This window comes from Lynx rufus, unplaced genomic scaffold (assembly GCF_022079265.1).
Source record: "Lynx rufus isolate CCGP_SWC_20201006 ecotype Redwood Valley unplaced genomic scaffold, mLynRuf1.p SCAF_28, whole genome shotgun sequence".
NCBI lineage: Eukaryota > Metazoa > Chordata > Mammalia > Carnivora > Felidae > Lynx > Lynx rufus.
This window is the reverse complement of record NW_025814843.1, coordinates 7,084,755-7,107,320: the sequence shown is the minus strand read 5'-3', so window position 1 is coordinate 7,107,320 and position 22,566 is coordinate 7,084,755. Positions and strand designations below refer to the sequence as shown.

The 22,566-nt window shown below is 46.9% G+C and overlaps 1 protein-coding gene across 1 annotated transcript in view; it reads left to right on the top strand.

The window, feature by feature from the left end:
• Positions 1-22,566, top strand: part of DNAH9 (dynein axonemal heavy chain 9) — a 340,134-nt gene that overhangs the window by 163,872 nt on the left and 153,696 nt on the right. The window contains exons 39-41 of the mRNA XM_047089868.1: positions 12,775-12,940; positions 14,831-14,933; positions 15,412-15,651. Of these exons, the coding sequence (XP_046945824.1) occupies positions 12,775-12,940; positions 14,831-14,933; positions 15,412-15,651 (509 nt within the window). The remainder of the gene's footprint in view (positions 1-12,774; positions 12,941-14,830; positions 14,934-15,411; positions 15,652-22,566) is intronic.

Genomic DNA, 22,566 nt, shown 5'->3' with positions numbered 1-22,566 from the left:
CCCACCTTTGTGGTGGTCACCCTCCATGGTATTTGCACTTCCCAGGCAGAGTGGGTAACAATCATTCAGATATGATGAGTTTTGAATATCCTCACCTTTGTTTTTTTGGAATACAATTTAATTAGTTGTAAGCTTATTTATTTTTTAATTTTTTTTTTTTTTTTGAGACACAGAGACAGAGAAACAGAGTGCGAGTGGAGGAGGGACAGAGAGGGGAGGGAGACACAGAATAATCCAAAGCAGGGCCCAGGCTCCGAGCTGTCATCACAGAGCCCGATGCAGTGCTCGAACTCACAGACCGGACTGTGAGATCACGGCCTGAGCTGAAGTCGGACGCTCAACTGACTGAGCCACCCAGGCACCCCTAATTTATATTTTATTTTTTTTTATTAGAGAGTGTGTGCACACGAACAGGGGAGAGGGTCGGAGGGACGGAGAGAGACAGAGAGAGAGAGAGAGAGAGAGAGAGAGAGAGAGAGAGAGAATCTCAAGCAGGCTTTGTGCTCAGCATGGAGCCCAACACAGGGCTCAATCCCATGACCCTGGGATCATGACCTGAGCCAAAAATCAAGAGTCAGACACTCAACTGACCGAGCCACCCAGGTGCCTCATTATCTAATTTATTGTTTAAATAACGGCTGTGCTTAATAATCCAGCTTGCAGAATTCCCTCAGTGTTAACCATGGGCTCTCACTCGCTTCATCTCTCTTCCGTGAGACCTCGGCCACCATCATGGTATGCTGTGTTGTGGCCTTGCATCGTGGCCTGACATTGCCACGTTAATGCCCGGCGGTGGTCGTAAGCGGACTTCACGTGCCTGTCTGGCTCCCTTGTTGACCCCGTTTGTTCCTGGGAGAATATACCTGCCCTTATTTGCAAGCCTGGAGTCCGGTGACCGGCCAGATTATGAACTCTGCCCATTTGCTCTGATTCTTAAATCTATGATCAGTTGGCTAATATCGACAAGTGACATTTATCAAACATTCATCAAGTATGTGTCAGGTGCCAACCTGAGGTTGGAAGTTGACCTGTTTTTATTTATTTATTTTGCGTAATTTTTTTTTAAAGTTGATTTATTTTTGAGAGAGAGCGCACGCATGCAAGCAGGGGAGGGGCAGAGAGAGAGTGAAAGAGAGAGAATCCCAAGCAGGCTCCACGCTGTCTGTGTGGAGTCTGATGCGGGGCTCGAACTCACGAGCCATGAGATCGTGACCTGAGCCGAAACCGACAGCCAGGCAGTTAACCGACTGAGCCACCCAGGTGCCCCGGAAGTTGACATGTTTTTAAATCATTTCACCATTTACAGCCCCGTAAGGTAAGTCCTTGTATCGTCCCTGTGTTGTAGATGAGAAAGTCAAGGCAGAGGAGTTAAATAAGCTCTCCGAGGCCATGCCGAGAGTGATGATGGAGCCAGGGTTTGAACCCAGACAGAGTCTGCGCTCTTTTTTTGTTGTTGTTTATTTGTTTTTGAGACAGAGAAGGTGCCCGGGAGGGGCAGAGAGAGAGGGAGAGAGACAATCCCAAGCAGTCTCCATGCTGTGATTGAGGACCCCGACACGGAGCTCTGACTCATGAACCGTGAGATCATGACCTGACTCAAAGTCAAAAGTTCAACCAACCTAGCCACCCAGGCGCCCCCAGAGCCTTGCCCTTAACAACAAGGTTACATTGGCTCCCTGGTAGGAAAATACCACAAAAACTGTAATAAATATTTGCTGTTATTACTATTCCCGTTCGTGGTATCATTCGAGTATTCTGGAGGAGTTGTTCCCTAGAATCCTATTGTAAGGTTTCTGCATGTAAGCAAACACTTTAAATAGTAAAAATTCATAACCAAGGAAAGGGAGACAAGCTGTTGGCTCTTCTCCCGGGTCCTCTCGCCCGGACCTCTCCGTCCTCTCCTGGAGGATTTTCTCCTCCTGTCCCGGTGAAACACAGAGAATTATTCAGAAGAGTCAGCCTGCTGTCAGATGGGGCCAGGATAACACCGGCCGTCACTGCAGCTGGACACAACACTCCTGTGTCCCGTTAGCTCCCTAGTGGCCTCTTGGTCCCTTCCATCCTCCACACTAGAGGTGGGTGAAGCTTCTGCTGTCCAGAAGCATCCAGGAACTTGGGACTAACCCAGAGCCCAAGAGGAGCAGCATAAAGGCCACAAAGTCCACACAGCAGAGCTCATACCCGTGACTCTGGAAAAAAAAAAGAAAATGCTGAATTCCCTTACGTGGAGCCTCATGCCTCTTTCTGTTGGTCACAGTCCAAACAACTTTGTTTATTTGGCCTCTCAGCCTAAAACGTTTTAGAAGCAACAAAATGGCGGGAGAAAGACTCCCGCCTTTCCTAAGCTGATGACACTTAGGAACACGGGAGCCAGGAACCTGGTATCCCAGAGGGCAGAGAACATTTCAAAAAAGGAGATTCTCAAAGGGCAGCTACCCCGGTCTCGGACAAGAGGCAGATTCTCCCACGCACATCCTGAGCCCAACGCTCTTTCTGCGGCCGAGTGCCTCTGTCGCCTTTTGTGCCTAAGAGCCTGCGTCATTACGAACCGATCCAGTGTGCTGTGGTGTATGGTCTGCTTCCCGGGGCAGGTAGTACACCCAGACAGGTGTGCAAGATGTGTGTGGGGCCACTTCAGACCCGTTGTAAACACACATCAAGCCCCACATCAGGCTCTGCACTCATAATGCAAAGCCTGCTTGGGATTTTCTCTCTCTCTCTGCCCCTCCTGTACTCACACTGTCTCTGTCTCCCTCAAAATAAATAAACTGGGGTGTCTGGTGGCTCAGTCGGTTGGGCGTCCGACTTCAGCTCAGGTCATGGTCTCAAGGTTTGTGACTTCGAGCCCCGCATCAGGCTCTGTGCTCACAGCTCGGAGCCTGGAACCTGCTTCGGATTCTGTGTCTTCTCCTCTCTCCGCCCCTCCCTTGCTCATGTTCTGTCTCTATCTCTCAATAATGAATAAATGTTAAAAAAAATTAAAAATTAATATAAAAAAATTTTTAATTAAAAAGATATAAAAGTATACACATATATACACTCACATACCTATGCTTATATACACTTAGAATATTTCAAGAAGTACACACAACTGATAACAGCAGGTGCCCCTGGCAAGGAGAACTAGACGCTAAGAAGGAGCGATGGAGAATTACTTAAACTTTTTAGAAATTATGAAATAACTCAAGCCTGCAGGGAAGGACAGAAAATAATGTAACAGATGCCCATGTACCCACCACCCAGATTTCACAGATGTTAAAATTGTGTCATTTTGCTACGAATCTTAGCAGTAAGTACAGCCAGCACACCACCCCCACCCTCCTTCCTGCCCCTCATCGACCAAGTACTAAAGTTGATGTGTATCATTCTGAATCTACACCTTCTCTTAGGTTTTTAAGTTCCAGCCAACACGCGGTATAATAATAGATCCAAGCGTCCGATAGGGTGATTCCACTCTTCCATACAACACCCGGTGCTCAATACAAGTGCCCTCCTTAATCCCCATCTCCTCTTTCCCCTCATCCCCCACCTCCTCCCGCCTGGTGACCCTCGGTTTGTTCTCTGCGGTTAAGAGTCTGTTTCTTGGTTTGTGTCTCCTCCTTTCCCCCTTGGCTCCCTTGCTTTGTTTCTTAAATTCCACCTGTGCGTGAAACCAGATGGTGTTTGTCTTTCTCTGACCTACCTCGTTTAGCATCGTGCTACCTGGTTCCATCCATGTTGTTGCAAGTGGCAACATTTCACTCTTTTTTATGGCTGAGTGATATTCCATTGTGTATATATACCGCCTCTGTATCCATTCGTCCCTCAACGGACACTTGGACTGTTTCCACAGTGTAGCTACTGTGTAGATAGTGCTGCTATAAACATTGGGCTGCATGTATCCCTTTGAATTAGTACTTTTTGTATTCTTCAGATAAATACCTAGTAGTGCGGTTGCTAGGTCGTAGGATATTTCTGCCTTTAACTTTCTGAGGCTCCTCCATACCGTTTTCCAGGGTGGCTGCACCTTTTTGCATTCACACCAACAGTGCAAGAGGGTTCCCTGTGTCCACATCCCATAAACACCTGTTGTTTCTTGTGTTGTTGATGTTAGCCCTTCTGACAGGTGTGAGGCGATACTCTGGTTTTGGCTTGTGTTTCCCTGGTGACCCGTGATGTTTCGCAAAATGGATTAAAGACCCAAGTGTGAGACCCGAAACCATCAAAATCCTGGGGGAGAACAGAGACAGTAACCTCTTTGACGTCGGCCATAGCAAATTCTTTCTAACCTCTTTGACGTCGGCAGAGCAAATTCTTTGTCTCCTGAGGCAAGGGAAACAAAAGTAAAAATAACCTATTGGGACTTCATCAAAGTAAAAAGTCTTCTGCACAGCGAAGGAAACAATCAACAAAACTAAAAGGCAGCCTACTGAATTGGAGAAGGTATTTGCAAAGGACATATCCGATAAAGGGTTGGGGTCCAAAATATTTAAAGAACTTATAGAACTCAACACCTAAAAAAAAACAAATAATCCAGTACAAAGTGGGCAGAAGACATGAATAGACATTTTTCCAAAGACATCCAGATGGCCAACAGACACACGAAAAGATGCAAACTTACAATTTTAATATATACATGTACCCATAAAAATACACAATGTTGTGTTGTATTTACATTTTAAATATGTGATCATACTGGAAGTTCCTTTGAGAACTTACTTTTTTAATCATTATCCGTTTTGATGCATGTAGATCTATTTCATTGGTTTTCACAGCTGCACAGAATTCCATTGTAGGAATAAACCACAGCCCGTTTATCCACATTCCTACTAAAGGCGGTATAATTTTTTTTTTTGCCATTTTCCCTTTAAAAATGCATTGTTGGCTTATAATTGACATATAACACATATGGCACATATTAAAGTATAACAATTTGGGGCGCCTGGGTGGCGCAGTCGGTTAAGCGTCCGACTTCAGCCAGGTCACGATCTCGCGATCCGTGAGTTCGAGCCCCGCGTCAGGCTCTGGGCTGATGGCTCGGAGTCTGGAGCCTGTTTCCGATTCTGTGTCTCCCTCTCTCTCTGCCCCTCCCCCGTTCATGCTCTGTCTCTCTCTGTCTCAAAAATAAATAAACGTTGAAAAAAAAAAAAAAGTATAACAATTTGAGGGGCACCTCGGTGGCTCAGTCAGTTAAGCCTCCGACTCTTGATTTCGGCTCAGGTCATGAGCTCACGGTCCATGGGTTCAAGCCCTGCATCGGGCTCTGTGCTGACCGCACAGAGTCTGCTTGGGATTCTGTCTCCCTCTCTCTGTCCCTCTCGTGCTTGCACACTCACTCTCCCTCTCTCAAAAACAGACATTTAAAAATAACACTAAAGTATACAATTTGAGAAGTTTTGAGATACTTACACACCCCCAACACCATCACTATGGTTGAAATAATGAGCATATCCATCACCTCTGGAAGTTTCTGGTGTTCTTGGGCAATCCCTCCCTCCCTCCCTCCCTTTCCACCCTGCCCATGCCTAGGCAACCACTGACCAGTTTCTATCGCAGTCAGTTAGTTCATATTTCCTAGAATTGCCTGTGATGGAATCACACAATACATGCTTTTTTTCCCTTTCTTTTTTTTTTTTCTTTCTTTCTTTCTTTATTTTTTTGGTCTGGCTTTTTTCGCTCGGCATGATTTTGAGATTTGTCCCTGTTGTTGAGTGTTTCAATAGTTCATTCTTTTCATTTTTGAATAGCAAGATGAAATATGTAAAAAACTCACAATGAGTCCTACCATAAAGTAAATGCTTAGTAAGGGGAAGCTGTTACTATAATAATATTAAAACCCTTCCTGAATTTAAGAATCTATAACTATTATGCGATCATTTCTAAAACCCCTCACTGCCAAAACATAAGGAACCCAGGTAAACCCCTTTTGCTTGGAAAGGGGGTTTAACTTCAACTATACTAAAACAAAAATAATGTTGGGGCACCTGGGTGGCTCAGTCGGTTGGGCGTCCGACTTCAGCTCAGGTCACGATCTCGCGGTCCGTGAGTTCGAGCCCCGCGTCTGGCTCTGTGCTGACAGCTCGGAGCCTGGAGCCTGTTTCAGATTCTGTGTCTCCCTCTCTGCCCCTCCCCCGTTCATGCTCGCTCTCGCTCTCTCTCTCTCTCTCTCTCTCTCTCTCTCTCTCTCAAAAATAAATAAAAACATTAAAAAGTTTTTAAAACAAAAACAATGTTTTGGTAAGAAAGGTTCTGACGTTCAAATGGGAAGTAACCCCACCCTGCAGGTCAATTCATGGAGGTCTGCGGGGGGATATTTTACAGTTGACGGATCCGGCTAGCCCATCAAACGCCCCGTTTCTCAAAATCAGATGTTCTTTTATAGAGGACGCGGCTGCTTGATAAACCCTGCACCTCTTGTGTCTCATCTCTTCCAGCTCTGGGGTCTCCACCAACTATGGTTCTCAATGCGGGCCCAGTAGTCTCAAATACAAATGGGGTTGTGTTTCAAGGCATTCTCATGGCTCACCCGTGGAGGCAACACGTGCTTTATGTGCTGTGTGTGCTGTGCCAAACATTGGGCTCAGGGTCCCGCCCCTTTAGTGCATTTAACCCTCCCCATCCAGTGAGACACCATGTCAGCAATGCCTTTGCCACGCAGCAGAAAATCTGACGGCAGCGACGTGGACAGAATTTGTTTTTCACGCAGCAAGAAGTCTTGAGGTAGGCAGTTACTAATGCGAAATCCGTGGCTCAATGATATCGATGCTATAATATCTATTCTCTTAGCTGCTTCCTCAGGTTGGCAGAATGGCTGCTGCTCCTGCCATCACATCTGCGTTCCCAATGGAACAAAGGAAAAGATAAAGGGGAGAGTTAGGGCCCATGTCAGGGAACGAGAGCTCTCCAGGAACCCCGGTGACCTATACATGTGTCTTCCCGTTCAGAACCGTGTCACAGGGCCACCCTCGCTGGAAAGTGACTCAGAGAGGAGGATTTGGGAAACCGTGTCCATCACAGATCTGACAGTCTCTGATTTTGCAAGATGAGAAAAATGAGGCTTAGAGGTGTTAAGGGACTTCCCTGAAAGTCCCACAAGGAGTTAAGAGCCACGCGGTCTTATTTGATCGGCTTTGATGAGATCCTAGGTCAGGCTTCTTGCTTTTCACGCTCGAATGCCAACTTTGCTTCCGTTCATCTGATATCTAGAGCACATGGATAGTTTTCCCTTTGATAGTACATCAAATCGGCCCTTCGGGTAGTCATTGAAAGACTCAGATTCCAACTGACTTCTCTCCAGCAGCTGCCCAGAGCACAGATCAAGAACACTGAACCCTCGCGTTGAGGGAGGCAGGGACCCGCCCTCCTCCTATCCTTCTAAACCCACAGACCCACTGCAATGCTTTCGTTTCCTTTACTGAGTTACAATTTAATGATCCACCCTTGGGCTTCGCTGAGGCTCAGGAGGATGAAAGATAACTTTAAGTTACTGTTACATCTCCTGTAAAATGCCCATTGACGACCTCGCTCATCCTGCAGCCTGAAGTAAGTATCCAGGATACATGCCCGCTAGAATTTAGCGCCTGGAAAAATTTTTTTCGTAGAAAATTAGAAGTGGATGTGTACCAGTAATCCAGGATGTCGTGGTTGCTGTAACTAAACACAGGTTTAGTCCTGAGATTTCAGGTAGGCGTGAGATACATTTTTATTTGGTTACAGTAACCCTGTCACCTGGATCATGGGTCCAGTCACGTTTCTTTTCCTATATGGCTTTGGAATCCTTGGTTAGTCTCCTTTAATTGGTCTGTTTTATGTCTGCAAATACTTGAAGACTCTCTCATTTTTTTTTTAGAAAATACGAGTAATTTGGGGTGCCTGGGTGGCTCAGTTGGTTAAGCATCTGACTTCTGATCTCACAGTTCATGAGTTCAAGCCCCATGCCAGGCTCTGGGCTGACAGCTCGGAGCCTGGAGCCTGCTTCAGATTCTGTGTCTCCCTCTCTCTCTGCCCCTCGTGCACTCGCTCTCTCTCTCTCAAAAATATTTAAAACTTAAAAGAAAATATAAGTAATTTTTAAGACTAAAAGAATTTGCAATGACCCATAGACAAGACAGTCTAGAAAGCGAAAAAGGAGAAGCAAAGAAACGGACCAGGCATCGAGGGACTTACATCTGCAGCATAAAGAGAGGAGGCTGAAGATGATGCGCTTCACGATTCTGAATTCTCTTACCATCCACCTGCAATTTAAATGATTCGTTTAACAAATATTTGAGCCCTTAATTACACTCATTAGATAGGAGCTCAGGCGTCTGAATCTCTGTGCGATGTGAATCTCTGTAACCCATTCATTAACAGGTTGAGGTTAGGACCCGAAAAGATCCGATCGAACCCTCAACCCGGGGAGCCTCGCGCTTCCATCGTTACAGATAGCTCGTCCGCCTGTCTTTCAAAAAGGAGATGACAGGAAATTAAATCATGAAAAGATCTGTCACCTCGTGGGCCAGACACACGGCTCAGGATAAGTGGAGGTGGCTTCAGAGTATAGGAAAAAAATGGAATACAGCATACATTTGAGACGACAGAGAAACCACTCCATAAATTTTGGTACCTCCAAATTATGGGACACGGTGCAGCAATTAATATCATGTTTTAGGAGGCTATATTATCATATAATGTTTATGTGGATGGACAAAGTGTATCTGTTTGTACATATACACACACACACAAGCAGAATATGCAAAACTGATTTTGTAAAGGAAAAACCAAACAGACCAAATAGACTGGAATGAAATTCACCAAGATATTGAAAACAGTGGCTCCCACGAGGTGATCGAATTACAGGTAATTTTCGTGTTCATCATTATGATTTTCTCTGTTTTTTAATCTTTATGGAATGAATATTTATTACTTTTACAATCACGCAGAGCATGATTATATTTGGAAGGAATAAATGCAAAGTCCGTACAGTATAATGGAAATGTCTCAACACATGAAAAACTAGATGGTGTAGAAAGAAAATAGCTCGAAGCAAAGGAGAAGTGGTACAAAATGAGACGTGATTAATTACTCATGATCTCTGTCAAAAAGTGTGGCCAGGCGGTGGGTTCACAAAACCGGGGATTTCTCCAGCGCAGAAGTCACCTTGTGACAACGTTTAAGTGATTTGCTAACCCAGGTTAGCATCCTGGCTGGGCCACTCGGTGGCTGTGGGACCTGGGACAGAGTCCTTTATTCTCTCTAAGCCTCTTGCTTCTCTAGAGCAAGTGGGGGAGAGGCAGAGAGGGAGGGAGAGAGAGAGAGAGAGAGAGAGAGAATCCCAAGTAGGTTCTGCACTGTCAGCATAGAGCCTGAGGTGGGGCTCAAACCCTCGAACCCGCTCATTTGTTAAAAGATTTTTGACACATGATAGGGCTGCTCCGAGGGGTCAGTGACGACAGGCGTGTAATGGGCTCCATATAGAGCCTTTAGCCATGCTTTGCGGAAGAGCAGACATCCTACTCCCAGCTCAGAGACCGTAAGAATCTGTGGGACAGGGGTGGTCGGGGGCAGACATACACGGGGGCTGGGGTGTCAGGGCTTGCCTGCGAGGGCTCTCTCTTGGGGTGATACGCAAGGTGCATCAGCCTCGGTATCTACAGACCTGGCTCCCCACTCGGCAAGGTATGCAAATAGCCTCAGCCTCTGTGTTCTTAATTACGACATTGATATAACGTATCTTGGGGCGCCTGGGTGGCGCAGTCGGTTAAGCGTCCGACTTCAGCCAGGTCACGATCTCACGGTCCGTGGGTTCGAGCCCCGCGTCGGGCTCTGGGCTGATGGCTCAGGGCCTGGAGCCTGTTTCCGATTCTGTGTCTCCCTCTCTCTCTGCCCCTTCCCCGTTCATGCTCTGTCTCTCTCTGTCCCAAAAATAAATAAACGTGGAAAAAAAAATTTAAAAAAAAAAAAAAAAAGATATAACGTATCTTTCTTTGCTCTTCCTGGGGCTCATCATTCGCTCCTTCCTTGATTTTATGAATGTCTTTCGGACGCCCTACTGTGTGCGAGATAAAAAACCAGAGAAAGATTTCCTGTCCTCATGGAGTTTATAGTGCGGAGGGGGTTAAGGTGACACACACACGATGCCTAAGTTGAATGTGTGGCATTTTAAGTGGTGATGCGTGTCACAGGGAATAACGAAGCCGGCACAGAGAACTGGGGTGAGGGGTGAATTTTGGCTAGAGGGCAGGCAAGGGCTCACCGAGAGATGCCATTGGAGCAGGTTAATGTCTGATGGAAGCGAGGGAGCAAGCTCTGTTGGGATTTGGGAGAAAGGATTACCGGCAGGGAGGACAACAGCCAGCGCAAAGGCCCTGTGGCAGCGAACGTGTCGGAACAGGGTGGCTGCAGCAGAGAGAGTGAACAGGACAGCCTCGAGAGAGAAGAACCGAGATGCGAGGTTTGTGGACGGAACCACACTGGCTTTTGCCCCAGGTGCGTTTTAAGCGGGAGACGGGCAGGATCTGATTTCCAGCCGGCGAGGGTACTCCCGTCTGCTGCTTTGAGAACACCGGGTGGCGAAGAGATCAAGGGCGAAAGCAGGGAGGCCCTTGGGACGATGTCGTGGTGAGCAGGTGAGAGCCGCTGGGCAAAGGGCGGTCGCGGCGGAGACGGCGAAACGAGATAGCGGATGGGGACCTGCTTGGAAAATGCACTTGCTCTTAGACCGCACGATGGTGTTGCGATCTCGCAGAAGCAACTGTGTGAAGAGCGCAGAGCGGCAGGTGCCACACGCGGCCACAGGCGGGACACCAGCCCGTCCGAGGGGAGACGTTCGGTGAGCTGATGAACTCGGGGGGGCCCAGGTATGGGCTTGACCGTCAGGACTTGTCTGCGATGATGCAGGACCCTGAAATGTGAGGGGACGATCACATGTCCTTGTGCGTCTCGTGCATGGGATGCCTTCGCCGTCAACTTAAGTTCACCTGCTTCTCCGGTTCTGCCTGGAAACTGTCACTTCCCGCCCTGTGTCCCGTCCGGGAGGGGAGTTGCAACAGCGTCTGGCCGCGTAGGGAGCAAAAACACGGCTGCCTTTCCTGAGGGAGTCCTCCCTCCCTGGGGGACTCAGCGGCGTTCTGCTGGGATGGTCCGAGGCGTTCCCAGCCCGCTTTTTGCAAACTGATGTGGTTTTCTCCACAATAATCCTTCAGAAGCACGTAGAGCTGGACGGGCCCAAATTAGAGGGGTCTGCTCCATTCCAGGGGTTGATTTGAATATCCCTCCTTTGCAGGGAGGAGAAAACAAGTCTTCCTAAGAAGAGAAGTTACTAGAAGGCCTGTTCTCAGAAACATGTCCTTGGCAGCCCATTAATTATATTTCCTTTTGACAGATCTCGTATATGGTTGTTATATCTTTAGGGGGAGAAAGGTGTTGGGTGATTAATTGGTTGATGGTGTATGTTAATTGGATGCTAATTACATTGAAATCTAATTCGTATTTGAAACCCTTAATTTAACTCAGGACCAGGAAATTAAGAATCTTCAGGCTTCTCAAAGGGACGTGTCTTCCTCTGTCACCTCCAAATGTCTGTTGACACTTTCTCCTTGTTTACAAACTTGTTTTTCAAGGGAAGACTCACGCTTCTTCGAGCTTCCAGCTATAATAAGACATGTCTGTTCTTGCGATACATATTTAATTGCTTTACTGGGGGAAAAAATGCACGTATCTCCACTCTATTACTTAAGTTTGTTCCAAGCAAGTCCCGTCACGCTGGACTACGGTGCCGTTTGAAGAAACACTTCCTAGAAGAGAGTCATTCTGTACTGAAGTCTCCGGAAAAGCACGGAGATGCTCTGATAGGGTCCTGGTGACCCGAAAGCAGTGGAGAAGCCCTTGGCATTGCTGGAAGCTTCCGGGCAATTCTCTGCTCCTGTTCCCACTCGGGGAAGACCCCACCCCCACCCCCACCCCCACCCCCACCTGGGAGATGAATACTCTGAGAATATGCTCACAAAGTATCCAACAGCTCCTGGGGGTTGTTTTTAATGTTTTTATTTATTTATTTTTGAGAGAGAGAGAGAGAGCAGGGGAGGGGCAGGGAGAGAGAGGATCCCAAGTAGGTCAGCACGGAGCCCGGCACGGGGCTCGAACCCGCGACCCGTGAGCCGAAGCCAGCTGCTTAACCGACCGAGCCGCTCAGGCGCCCCCAGTAGCTCCTGTTTTGTACCCCAGGTGTGGAAGGGGCCTCCACCCACGCTGATAAGGGAGCCCCGGCCTCCACGCTCCTGTGCTGTCTCAGCCGGAGCGGGCAGGTCTCTCCACAATCCGATTATCTGGAGATTTCCTCGAGGGTAGAGTGCCACGCCTTGAGACCGGGAAGGTATCTTCTGTTTCGACTCTCTAAGCAAAGAAACCTGGGGACCCCAGGAACGATCGGAGGAGCCTGGGCTCTGAAAGTTAACCGTCCCAGACTTGTACCCTGACCTCCCCTTAGAAGAGTTTCTTTGTTCTTCCGAGCCTCGGTTTCCTCCTCTGTGAAATGGGATGCTAAGACGAATCCGGCACGGACGTTGCAAGAATTAAATGAGATGGTGCGCTTTTGTAGAAACCCGAGAGGGTCCACGCCTAGTGAGGCGTTCGGTGCCTGGTCTGTGCAGTCCCCCTTAGTGCCAGGCGGGCTCCCGCTTCACCTCTGGTCCCGTAGAACGCCAGGACTTAGGCAGGTGCACGCTGCGCCACGGCTTGTCCTTGGCACTGGTTCTGTCTCCGCACTGGCCTCTGAGATTCGAACCTCCTTCCCTCACCCACTGGCTCTCCCCTCAGCTGTCCTGGAGAAGCCTCTAGAAAAGAAGGCCGGCAGAAACTATGGCCCCCCGGGCAACAAGAAGCTGATCTATTTCATTGATGACATGAACTTGCCTGAGGTGGATGCCTATGGGACCGTGCAGCCCCACACCATCATCAGGCAGCATCTGGACTATGGCCACTGGTAAGCACACATGTGCAAAGGGCCTGGGGCCCGTGGGGGGGGGGTTGAGGGGGGAGGCCTAAGGCAGAGCTGAAGGCTGTTCCCCTGGAGCCCCAAACTGCAGTTTAGCGCTGGTGCTGGATGAGAATCCCCATAGCAAACCACAGTCCCCACAGGACTGTGTCCCCTGGGGTGCACTTTCAGACCCAGGAATCAGTACCGACATGGGAAATTTGGTCAGGGGACATACTGAGCTGTTACCTAAGGGGGGAAAAAAAAACCTACTTTTTTTTTCAACATTCATCTCAAAAGTTGCCTTCTCGGGGCGCCTGGGTGGCGCAGTCGGTTAAGCGTCCGACTTCAGCCAGGTCACGATCTCGCGGTCCATGAGTTCGAGCCCCGCGTCGGGCTCTGGGCTGATGGCTCAGAGCCTGGAGCCTGTTTCCGATTCTGTGTCTCCCTCTCTCTCTGCCCCTCCCCCGTTCATGCTCTGTCTCTCTCTGTCCCAAAAATAAATAAACGTTGAAAAAAAAAAATTAAAAAAAAAAAAAAGTTGCCTTCTCCAAACCCCCAAAGCAGAATGAACCTCTCCTGTCCCCTGCTGTGGTCCCAAGTCCCTGAGCTGGTACTTGAGCGATAACCGCTAACACCCTGTGTGGTGCACGTATGTCCGCGGGTCTGAACAGCCTTTGTCCCTTTCGGGGAAATTCGCAGAGTTTGTTATTGTCTCCGGCCACAGCGTAATTGTTGACGGCAAAAGGTCTGAACTTGCCAGAAAAAAAAAAAAAAAAAAAAAAAAGTCTGTGATTGGAGACAACGTTGGCTCGCCTTCCTACCCCACGTCGAATTAGCTGCTGAGAATTCGGGGAATTCAGAGAGAAGCGTGGTTGTGATGGTGACCTGAGTCGCCTTTCAGCCATCGCTAACACCTCCTGCGGGATGCCTGCCGTGTACATCCCCCCCACAGCGTGCACACCAGCATCTGGGCGGCTCGGCTGTACAGGAACAGATCGATGTGACACACGAGTTTTACTTTAGATTCGTGGCCACGAGCCCAAAGTGGGCAGTAGGAGCTCTCTGGAAATCCCGCCCGGCTGCCTCAGCATGTTTGCATTTCCGCTCACGGCGATGGCTGCTTCAGACCTCCTGTCTGTCCTCAGGCTTCCCGCCCCACCTCCGCTGCTGACCGTGGGTTCCGCCTTTGTTTCCTGCCTCCGTAGCTGCGCGAGGGTGTCCTTTCCTCCCTCCTCCTGACCCACCTTCCCTGAGGCCGAGCCGTCACCAGCCTCTGGTTCGTCTCTCCCCCCACCTCCTTCGGCAACTGCCTCTTACCTCCTGATTGGCTCCTCCCCATCGAAATTGAGACTCACCTAGATTTCTTCTGTTGCATTCAAAAACATGATTTTCTAACTGATGACCCGTTCTCTCTTCCCACATAGCCACATATCTCGATTTCCACTTCCCCACTTTCCCCACCACCGCTCACTCCACTCCCTGGTGTTTGTTTCCTCCACTTTACTGAATTTTTCCTGCTCAACTACTAACTGTATCTTTAGGTGAGACCTGACAGACCCGTTGGGTCAACTCTCTTTCAGATTCTCTTTGACTGCTCTCTCCTCTTGGAAGGAACCAACTTCCTTTGGCTTCTGGGCTGCCGTACCCCTCTAATGCCCCCCCCACCTCTTAGACCTTTATGGTTTCTTTTTTCTGTGATCTTTCCATAGATGTTGGATCCCTCAGGATTTGGGCCCAGCCTCTTATCCTTTTCCGATCTCTACCGATGGATCTAGGCTTTTTTTTTTTTCACCCCCCAAGCATATAAATGATAGGATACATCCCACCTCACCCTAACAAGGCACTCACCTGCCTGGGCCATCACCCAGCTCTCCCTGTGGTTTCTGACTGTTCCAGGTATGACCGGAACAAGCTGTCCCTGAAGGAGATCAGGAATGTGCAATATGTCTCCTGTATGAACCCCACTGCGGGCAGCTTCACCATCAACCCACGGCTTCAGGTATGGGAGGGAGCTGTGGTACCTGAGTCCTAAATAAGTACTAGCTCACCAGGGCCCACATCCCTCAATGCCAAGTAGTAACTGGTCCTTCCCCCGTCCAGCCTCTCAAAGTGGCGAATCATACGGGATGCTGATTTGCGTTTCTGGGGAGACAAAGAAACTCCTAGACCCAGAGCCATGAAGCTTTTAGAGCTGGAAGGGGCCATAGAGTTCATCTGATTTAGCTCACTCTTTGGAGCGGGAAAACATCAGAGAGATGAAATGACTCTCTCAAGGTCGTGGGGATATCCAGTGTCAAATCCTAGTTTGGGCTCAGACGCTCTGAGTTCAAGTTCTGTTCTAAGTTCGGGTTCGGTGTGAGAAGTGTGATCGGAATATAGAATCCAAAAGCCTCATAAGAATTCCTTGTTGCTCTACCCAGAGCCCCAAGAGGCGATCTTGACTCTGACCCCTGGCCCCTGCCTGTTCTCTCGTACAGCGCCACTTTAGCGTGCTCGTCCTCTCCGTCCCTGGGGCAGACGCCCTGGCCTCCATCTACAGCACCATCCTGACTCAGCACCTTAAGCTTGGAAACTTCCCAGAGTCTCTGCAGAAATCCAGCCCCCAGCTCATCAATCTGGCCCTCACCTTCCACCAGAAGATCGCCACCACATTCCTACCCACAGCGATCAAATTCCACTACGTTTTCAATCTCCGAGACCTCGCCAACATTTTCCAGGTGAGTCCATCTGTACGGAGACGCCCTTGAAAGGCTCGCTGATAATCTGGGCCCTTCCGTTCTTGGTAAAATAACAGCACCAAACCCTTACGCAAAGGCGCCGTTCGTACAGAATCATGAACACAATCAGGTAGATGGGGCCACGGGCTCCATGAGGAGGGACGTCAACCAGGTAGAGTTCTGTTTGCCAAAGACATGGTTTCCCAGGACACGTTTCTGAGTTGGCTCCTTTGGGTTGGAGAAGGCTCAGCATCTTGAAGAAAATGCTACATACTGATTCCAGCATGCCAAGGAAGGAAAGAAAAGAAAGAAAGAGAAAAACTACTTTGCAGGCCCTGGTGGTATACCATGGTTCTTGGGAACAAAAAGAATGTCCCCCGAAATCAGGCGGGATAGATCCGCTTCCTGAAAAAGCCACATCATAGTATTCCTAAGGTAGTACCTGCCAGCCTCCAGGAGGCCTCTGTTGTCAAACTCCAGCTTCCTCTCCAGGCCACAGCCATCGCAGATTCTTCTAGCTCTTTCTCCTCTGCATAGCGATGGCCTGTCTCTGCCCATTGCCTTCAGTTGCTTGACCCTTCACTGTCAAAACCTCCAGAGGGCAACGCAACAAAGCCTGGTCCCCTCTTCCTCACAGGATGGGGGCTGCAACTTTCCCATCTTGGGCAAGAACCTGTGGAGACCACTTTTTGGACACGGTCCTCCCCAAGTTGGCAGGAAGGATGCCTTTTACACCAAGCAGAGGCCACACCTGTAGGGGGCTGTCAATGCGACCGGGGAGTGAGACGTGACCCTCTGTGGTCAGCACGTGTACTTGGAATTAATTACCCAGGACGCTACCTGTCCCGATCCTGAGAACGTAGGGCCTGCGTGGTCCAGCCAGGACCTTTGGTTGTAAAAAGCAGAAATCTTCTGACCATTAGTTCTGAGGTCTGAGAACTGTGTCTGGAGTGGCTTCACCTAGAGAGACACTGAGCCTCCCCGCGTAAGGACCAGTCTCTGAGTACACACTTAAGCTACCTCAGGACAGCCCTGTGGGCCACATACCTCCTAAACACTAACTCTGCTAAAAAATGAGGAAGCAGAGACCCCCAGAGATTCTGTAGATTTTCCTAGGAAGGGGAAGGGACTGGAACAAGAAGCCGGGTCTTTGGGTTCCTGGCCAGGACCTCTTTCCTGCACACCATTCTGTCCTCTTCATCCACACTTCTGGAGAGGGGAACAAGCATAAGGTAGTTCAGGCAGCAAGAAAGACCCCACTCCAAGCCCGTAAAGCCTTCAGGTCTGTGGCTCTGAGGCCAGGACGATGGCAAAATTCGTACATGCCCACTATTCTCTCTCCTCTACTGAGTATTAATTGAGAAAGACCTCTTTTATCACATACTACCTCTCTTAAATCTCACCGCAGCAGCACGAGGTGAGAATGTCCCCATCTGTACTTTTCAAAGGCAAGAAAGGAGTTAATTGGGTCAAACTCACATTGCTCATAAGGCAGAGGTGAAGGGAGAAGGGCATTAGATCTGGTTGACCAGAAGCATCCAGCTCCTGCCTGGACAGACGCCTTGTCACCCGTACGCTCTGAAACGCACTCATGACAACCCTTCGGGACCCACGTTATTATCCCAATTTAACGGAGGCTCAGGGAAGTTACCAGCCAGGTGACAGCACGAATGGTCACAAAGGCAGAAAAGCATAGACAACATCAGTGGAATGCGTAACAGGCGTCGGGCCATGGGGGATGGAAAGTGAGGGGAAGGAGGTGGTCGTGGAGAGACAGAATTGGAAAGATCATTTGAGGCCAGAGTGGGCCCTCATAAAAAGTCTGACATTGGCCTGTAGCAATTATGGAGCGCGGTCCTGGGCCTTTTACATCTATTAGCGAATAATTGAATCCTTGCAACCATCATGCAAGGCAAAACAGCGATTATTTCCAATTTGGAAGGGACACACTGAGCCACAGACAAATCAAGTGCCTTGAGCATGATCCCATCACCGGAAGGCAGCGTCACCGACATCCAAAACTAGAACGTTCAATTACAAAACGCTCACCGCCATATTCCAGCCTTGTCTCAGTGGCGGCCAGCGTAATGTCAAGGAAGCGCCAAGGAGGGGGGGGTATTGGCCTGGGGGCAACGTCTCCTGTTCCCCCTGGCCTGTTTCGTTGGCTGGCTCAGGCAGGCTGAGTGGCAACCCCCGGGGCCCTGTTTGCCTGCCTGTCTGCAGCCTGCCAGCTGTCAGCCACCTGCCACCACGGTGGGAAAATACATCCCCCATTGGAGCACCTGCCTCCCTGCAACCACCCAGCCCCCGCCCTCCTCCTCCAGGGGGGAGTTTCAGGCTCCCAGCTTGACTACAGCCTCCCCTGGCTACTTGTCTAACGGCCTGATGGAAGCACCTAGGGGGTGGCTGGATGCCTGGTAGGAGCCAGGCATCACCTCCTTCCAGTGTGACCTGCAACTCAGGAATTCAGACCCTCTCTACACTTCCCTCACTCTGTCCTGACCAGGACACCATCTGAGAAAGCTCCAAGTGGCAGAAATCATCAACTGCTCCCATCTCAATGCCACACGTAACTAAGGTGGGGCAGAATTTGTGCTTGATGTGCTCATGTGGGTGAGTAGCATACCTCACTGTAAGGGACAGTCCAGGAAGTCGGGGTGCCTGGTGGGTACTTCTCCCTGCCCTCTGCATCTCATCGGGCTCATGCCGAGGAGAGCAAAGAAGAAGAGAGGTCGAGATGTGTGGGGGGGTGGGGCCCAAGGGACCTAACGGAATTTCTTCCATTTTTAAAAATACACTTTTATCAGAGTACAACATATAAGTAGGAAAGCCCACAAGTCATAGGCACACAGCTTGGTTAGTTATTACAAAGCCATCACACCTCTGTAACCACAAGAAATGGATCAAGATCTTCAGATCAAGAAATAGAACATTCCCTTGGGGCACCTGGGTGGCTCAGTCAGTTAAGCGTCCGACTTCAGCTCGGGCCATGATCTCGCAGTTTGTGGGTTCAAGCTCCGCATCAGGCTCTGTGCTGACAGCTCGGAGCCTGGAGCTGCTTTGGATTCTGTGTCTCCCTCTCTCTCTGTTCCTCCCTTGCTCATGCTCTGTCTCTCTCTGTTTCTCAATAATAAACATTAAAAAAAAAAAAAAAAAGAAATAGAACATTCCCGGCATCCCTGAAACTCCTTCTGCTTTGTCCCTTCCATTTGGTTTTTCCTCCCCTCCCGGAGGTAAATACTGTTTGGGTTTATAACACCGTAAGTTCTTCTGGCCTGTTTTTGGACTTTATGAAAACAGAATCATAGGGCAAATATTAATTTGTATCTTTGTTCAATAATGCACTTATGCTTATATATACAATCATGTTATTGGTAAAAAAAAAAAAAATACTAGTAATAATTTCTTTCCAGTCCTTAAATCTTACAATTTCTTTTTCTTGTCCTATTGTGCTGGCTACAACCGCCAGTATGACGTTGAAGAGAAGTTGAGAGAGCTGCCTCTTGTTGCATTCCTAATTCTAGGGGGAAGAGCTTTTAATAGTGTGTGATGCTTACTTTAGGTTTTTGTGGTTGCTCTTTGCCAGATAAAGAAACTTTCTTCCTGTGTGTAGTCTAAGAGTTTTAACCATGAATGTATATTGAAACTTAAGTGGTTTTTCTGTAGCTTTTGTAATAATTATATTGATTTCTTTCTCATTGTTTCTGGAAATGTGATAAATTACATTGATTATTTTTCATTTTTTTTAACATTTATTTTTGAGACAGGGAGAGACAGAGCATGAACAGGGGAGGGTCAGAGAGAGGGAGACACAGAATCTGAAACAGGCTCCAGGCTCTGAGCTGTCAGCACAGCGCCCAACGCGGGGCTCAAACTCACGGACCACGAGATCATGACCTGAGCAGAAGCTGACCGCTTAACCGACTGAGCCATCCAGGCGCCCCTACATTGATTATTTTTGAATCTTAGCTCACCCTTGCATTCCTATAATGAACCCAACTTAATTCCTGCATGCTGAGCCTTTTATATTTTGCTGGGTTCCATTCTCTATTTTTTTAAATGTTTATTTATCTTGAGAGAGAGAGAGAGGGAGAAAGAGAGAGAGGTAATGGCAGAAAGAAAGGGGAGAGAGATTTCAAACAGGCTCCACGCTGTCAGTGCAGAGCCCAAGGTGGGGCTTGATCTCACGAACCATGAGCTCTTGACCTGAGCCAAAATCAAGAGTCAGAGACTTAACCCACTGAGCCACCCAGTCACCCTCCATTTGCTATTTTTTAATATATTTTTTGCACCTCTGTTAATAAGATTGTCCTGTAATTTTCCTTTCTTCTGTACCCTAAGGTTATGAAGTCCTCATAAAGTGCATTGGGAAGTGGTCTCTCCTTTCCTACTCCCTGGAAGATTTTGTAAAACACTGTAGTGAGCCTTCCTTAAATGTCAGAAGAAGTTACTGATGAAACCATCTGGAGATTTTTTATGGCCAGTCTTACACTCTGAGTTCAACTTTTTTCGTACATATTAGACAATTCAGATTTTCTATTCATGTGTCAGTTGTGGTAAGATGTCAATGTCATCAATTTCTACCTTATTAGCATACAGTCATTTATAATGTCCTGTGATTATCTTTTAGATATCTGTTGTATCTGACATTATGTCCTCTTTCTTAAAACTGATACTATTTGTGCCTTTTCTCGTTTTCTCTTTTTCTCTTTTATCGGGCTTATTAAAGAGTTATCAATTCTGATAATCTTTTCAAAGAAACTGAAAAGTATATCAATTTTTTTTACCTTGTTTGCTGTGTCTATTTGATATCTGCTTTTATCTTATTAATAAATACTGTATAATCTCTTTCTTTAGGTTTGTGATTAGTCTTCCTTTTTCTAGCTTCTTGATGTGTCTAGTTCGATCATCAATTTTCAGCCTTTCAGCTCTTCTAAAATGTTCATTTTAATGCTATGAATTTATCACTATTCCGTGTATCATGCAAACTTTTATATGTTGTATTTTTATTATCATTCACTTCATAATATTTCTTAATTTCCCCTGTGATTTCTCCTTTAGCTTATGGGATATTTGGAAGTGTATTGCTTTGTTTTTCAAAATTGAGAGATTCTCTAGTTATCTTGCTTTGTTTTTCAAAATTGAGAGATTTTCTAGTTACCTTTCTCTTGTTGATGCTCAGCTTAATTTCACCATTTCAGAAAATATACTCAATTATTTTATTCCTTTGAAATATGAAGTGTGTTGAGACTGGCTTTATGTCCCAAGATATGACCAATGGGCACTTTTTAAATAGTGCTTTCTTCAGATGCCGCGTGTAGTTAAATCAATATGTCAACTAGGTCAAGCTTATAAATCATGTCATTGAAATATCTTATATCCTTACTGATTTTTTTTTTTTTTTACTATGTGCTCTGTCCATTTCTAAGAGAGGTATGCTAAAATCTCCCACTGTTGTTGTGGACATGTCCATTTCTCCTTTTATTTCTGTCACATTTGTTTTATATGTTTTGAAGTGGTGTTATTAGGTGCACATACATTTAGAATTAGTATATCTACCTAGTGGACTGCCCTTTTACTTATTATTAAATATCCTGCTTTATTTCCAATTTCTTATTCCAGCCTTTTTTTCTCATATTTAAGGTATATCTCTTATAGGCAACATATAGTTGGATTTTTAAAATCGAGTCTAATAATCATAGTCTTTTAATGAAAATATCATGTTCATTCATATTTGATTTGATTTTATATAATAATAAATTTAGGATTAAATCTATACTGTTTGTTTTCAGTATGTTCTAGCTGTTCTATGTTTTCTTTCCCCTCACTTTTTGTATTCTATCAAACTAATCACTTTTTGTTTTTTATTTTCTCCCCTCTTAGCATGCAGTACATCTTTTTACTCTTCATCTAATGATTATCAAATGCATCATTTTATTCTTTTGTAAATGAGCACTTTATCACTTGCAAGGGTCTTAGAGCAACTTATATCCCTCCAATTTGATTCTATTATTATTTTTAAAATTCAGTGTGTATTGAAAACCCACAACGCATGAATACTTTTGTCTTTGTCAACATTTACTTAGGTTTACTCACATATTATCTTCCCACTTCCCCTATCCCTGGTGCATTTCTGTTCTTCCATTTGGAGTCATTTTCATTCTACCTGAAGCTCTCCTGTAGATTTTAGTGGTGTTTATATCTGCTAGAAAATAATCTCTCAGTTTTTATTTAACTGGAAATGTATTTATTTCTTATTTTTTTTATTTTATTTTAATTTTTTTTTTCGACGTTTATTTATTTTTGGGACAGAGAGAGACAGAGCATGAACGGGGGAGGGACAGAGAGAGAGGGAGACACAGAATCGGAAGCAGGCTCCAGGCTCTGAGCCATCAGCCCAGAGCCTGACGCGGGGCTCGAACTCACGGACCGCGAGATCGTGACCTGGCTGAAGTCGGACGCTTAACCGACTGCGCCACCCAGGCGCCCCTATTTCTTATTTTTTAAAAGAATTGGGGGGAGGGCACCTTGGGTGGATCAGTCAGTTAAGTGTCTGATTCTTGATCTCAGCTCACATCTTGAGCTCAAGGTTGTGGGTCCACACCCAATGTGGAGCCCAACTTAAAAAACAAAAACAAAAAACAAAAAAACAATTCTTGGAGGGGGTTTAGAAGTCTAGGTTGGCAGCTATGTTTTTTCAGCTTTTCAAAGGTATTATTCAACTGTCCTCTGCTTTCATTGTTTCTACTGAGGAAGTCTTAAGTCTTACTTTTCCTTTACAGTACACATATTTTTTTTTTCACTTGCCTGCTTTTGAGATTTTCTGTTTGTCTTTGATTTTCAAAATTTTCACTATTCCCAAGATTTCTAAGTGGTATTTTCTGTATTTATCCTGCTTAGTGTTTGCAGCACTTT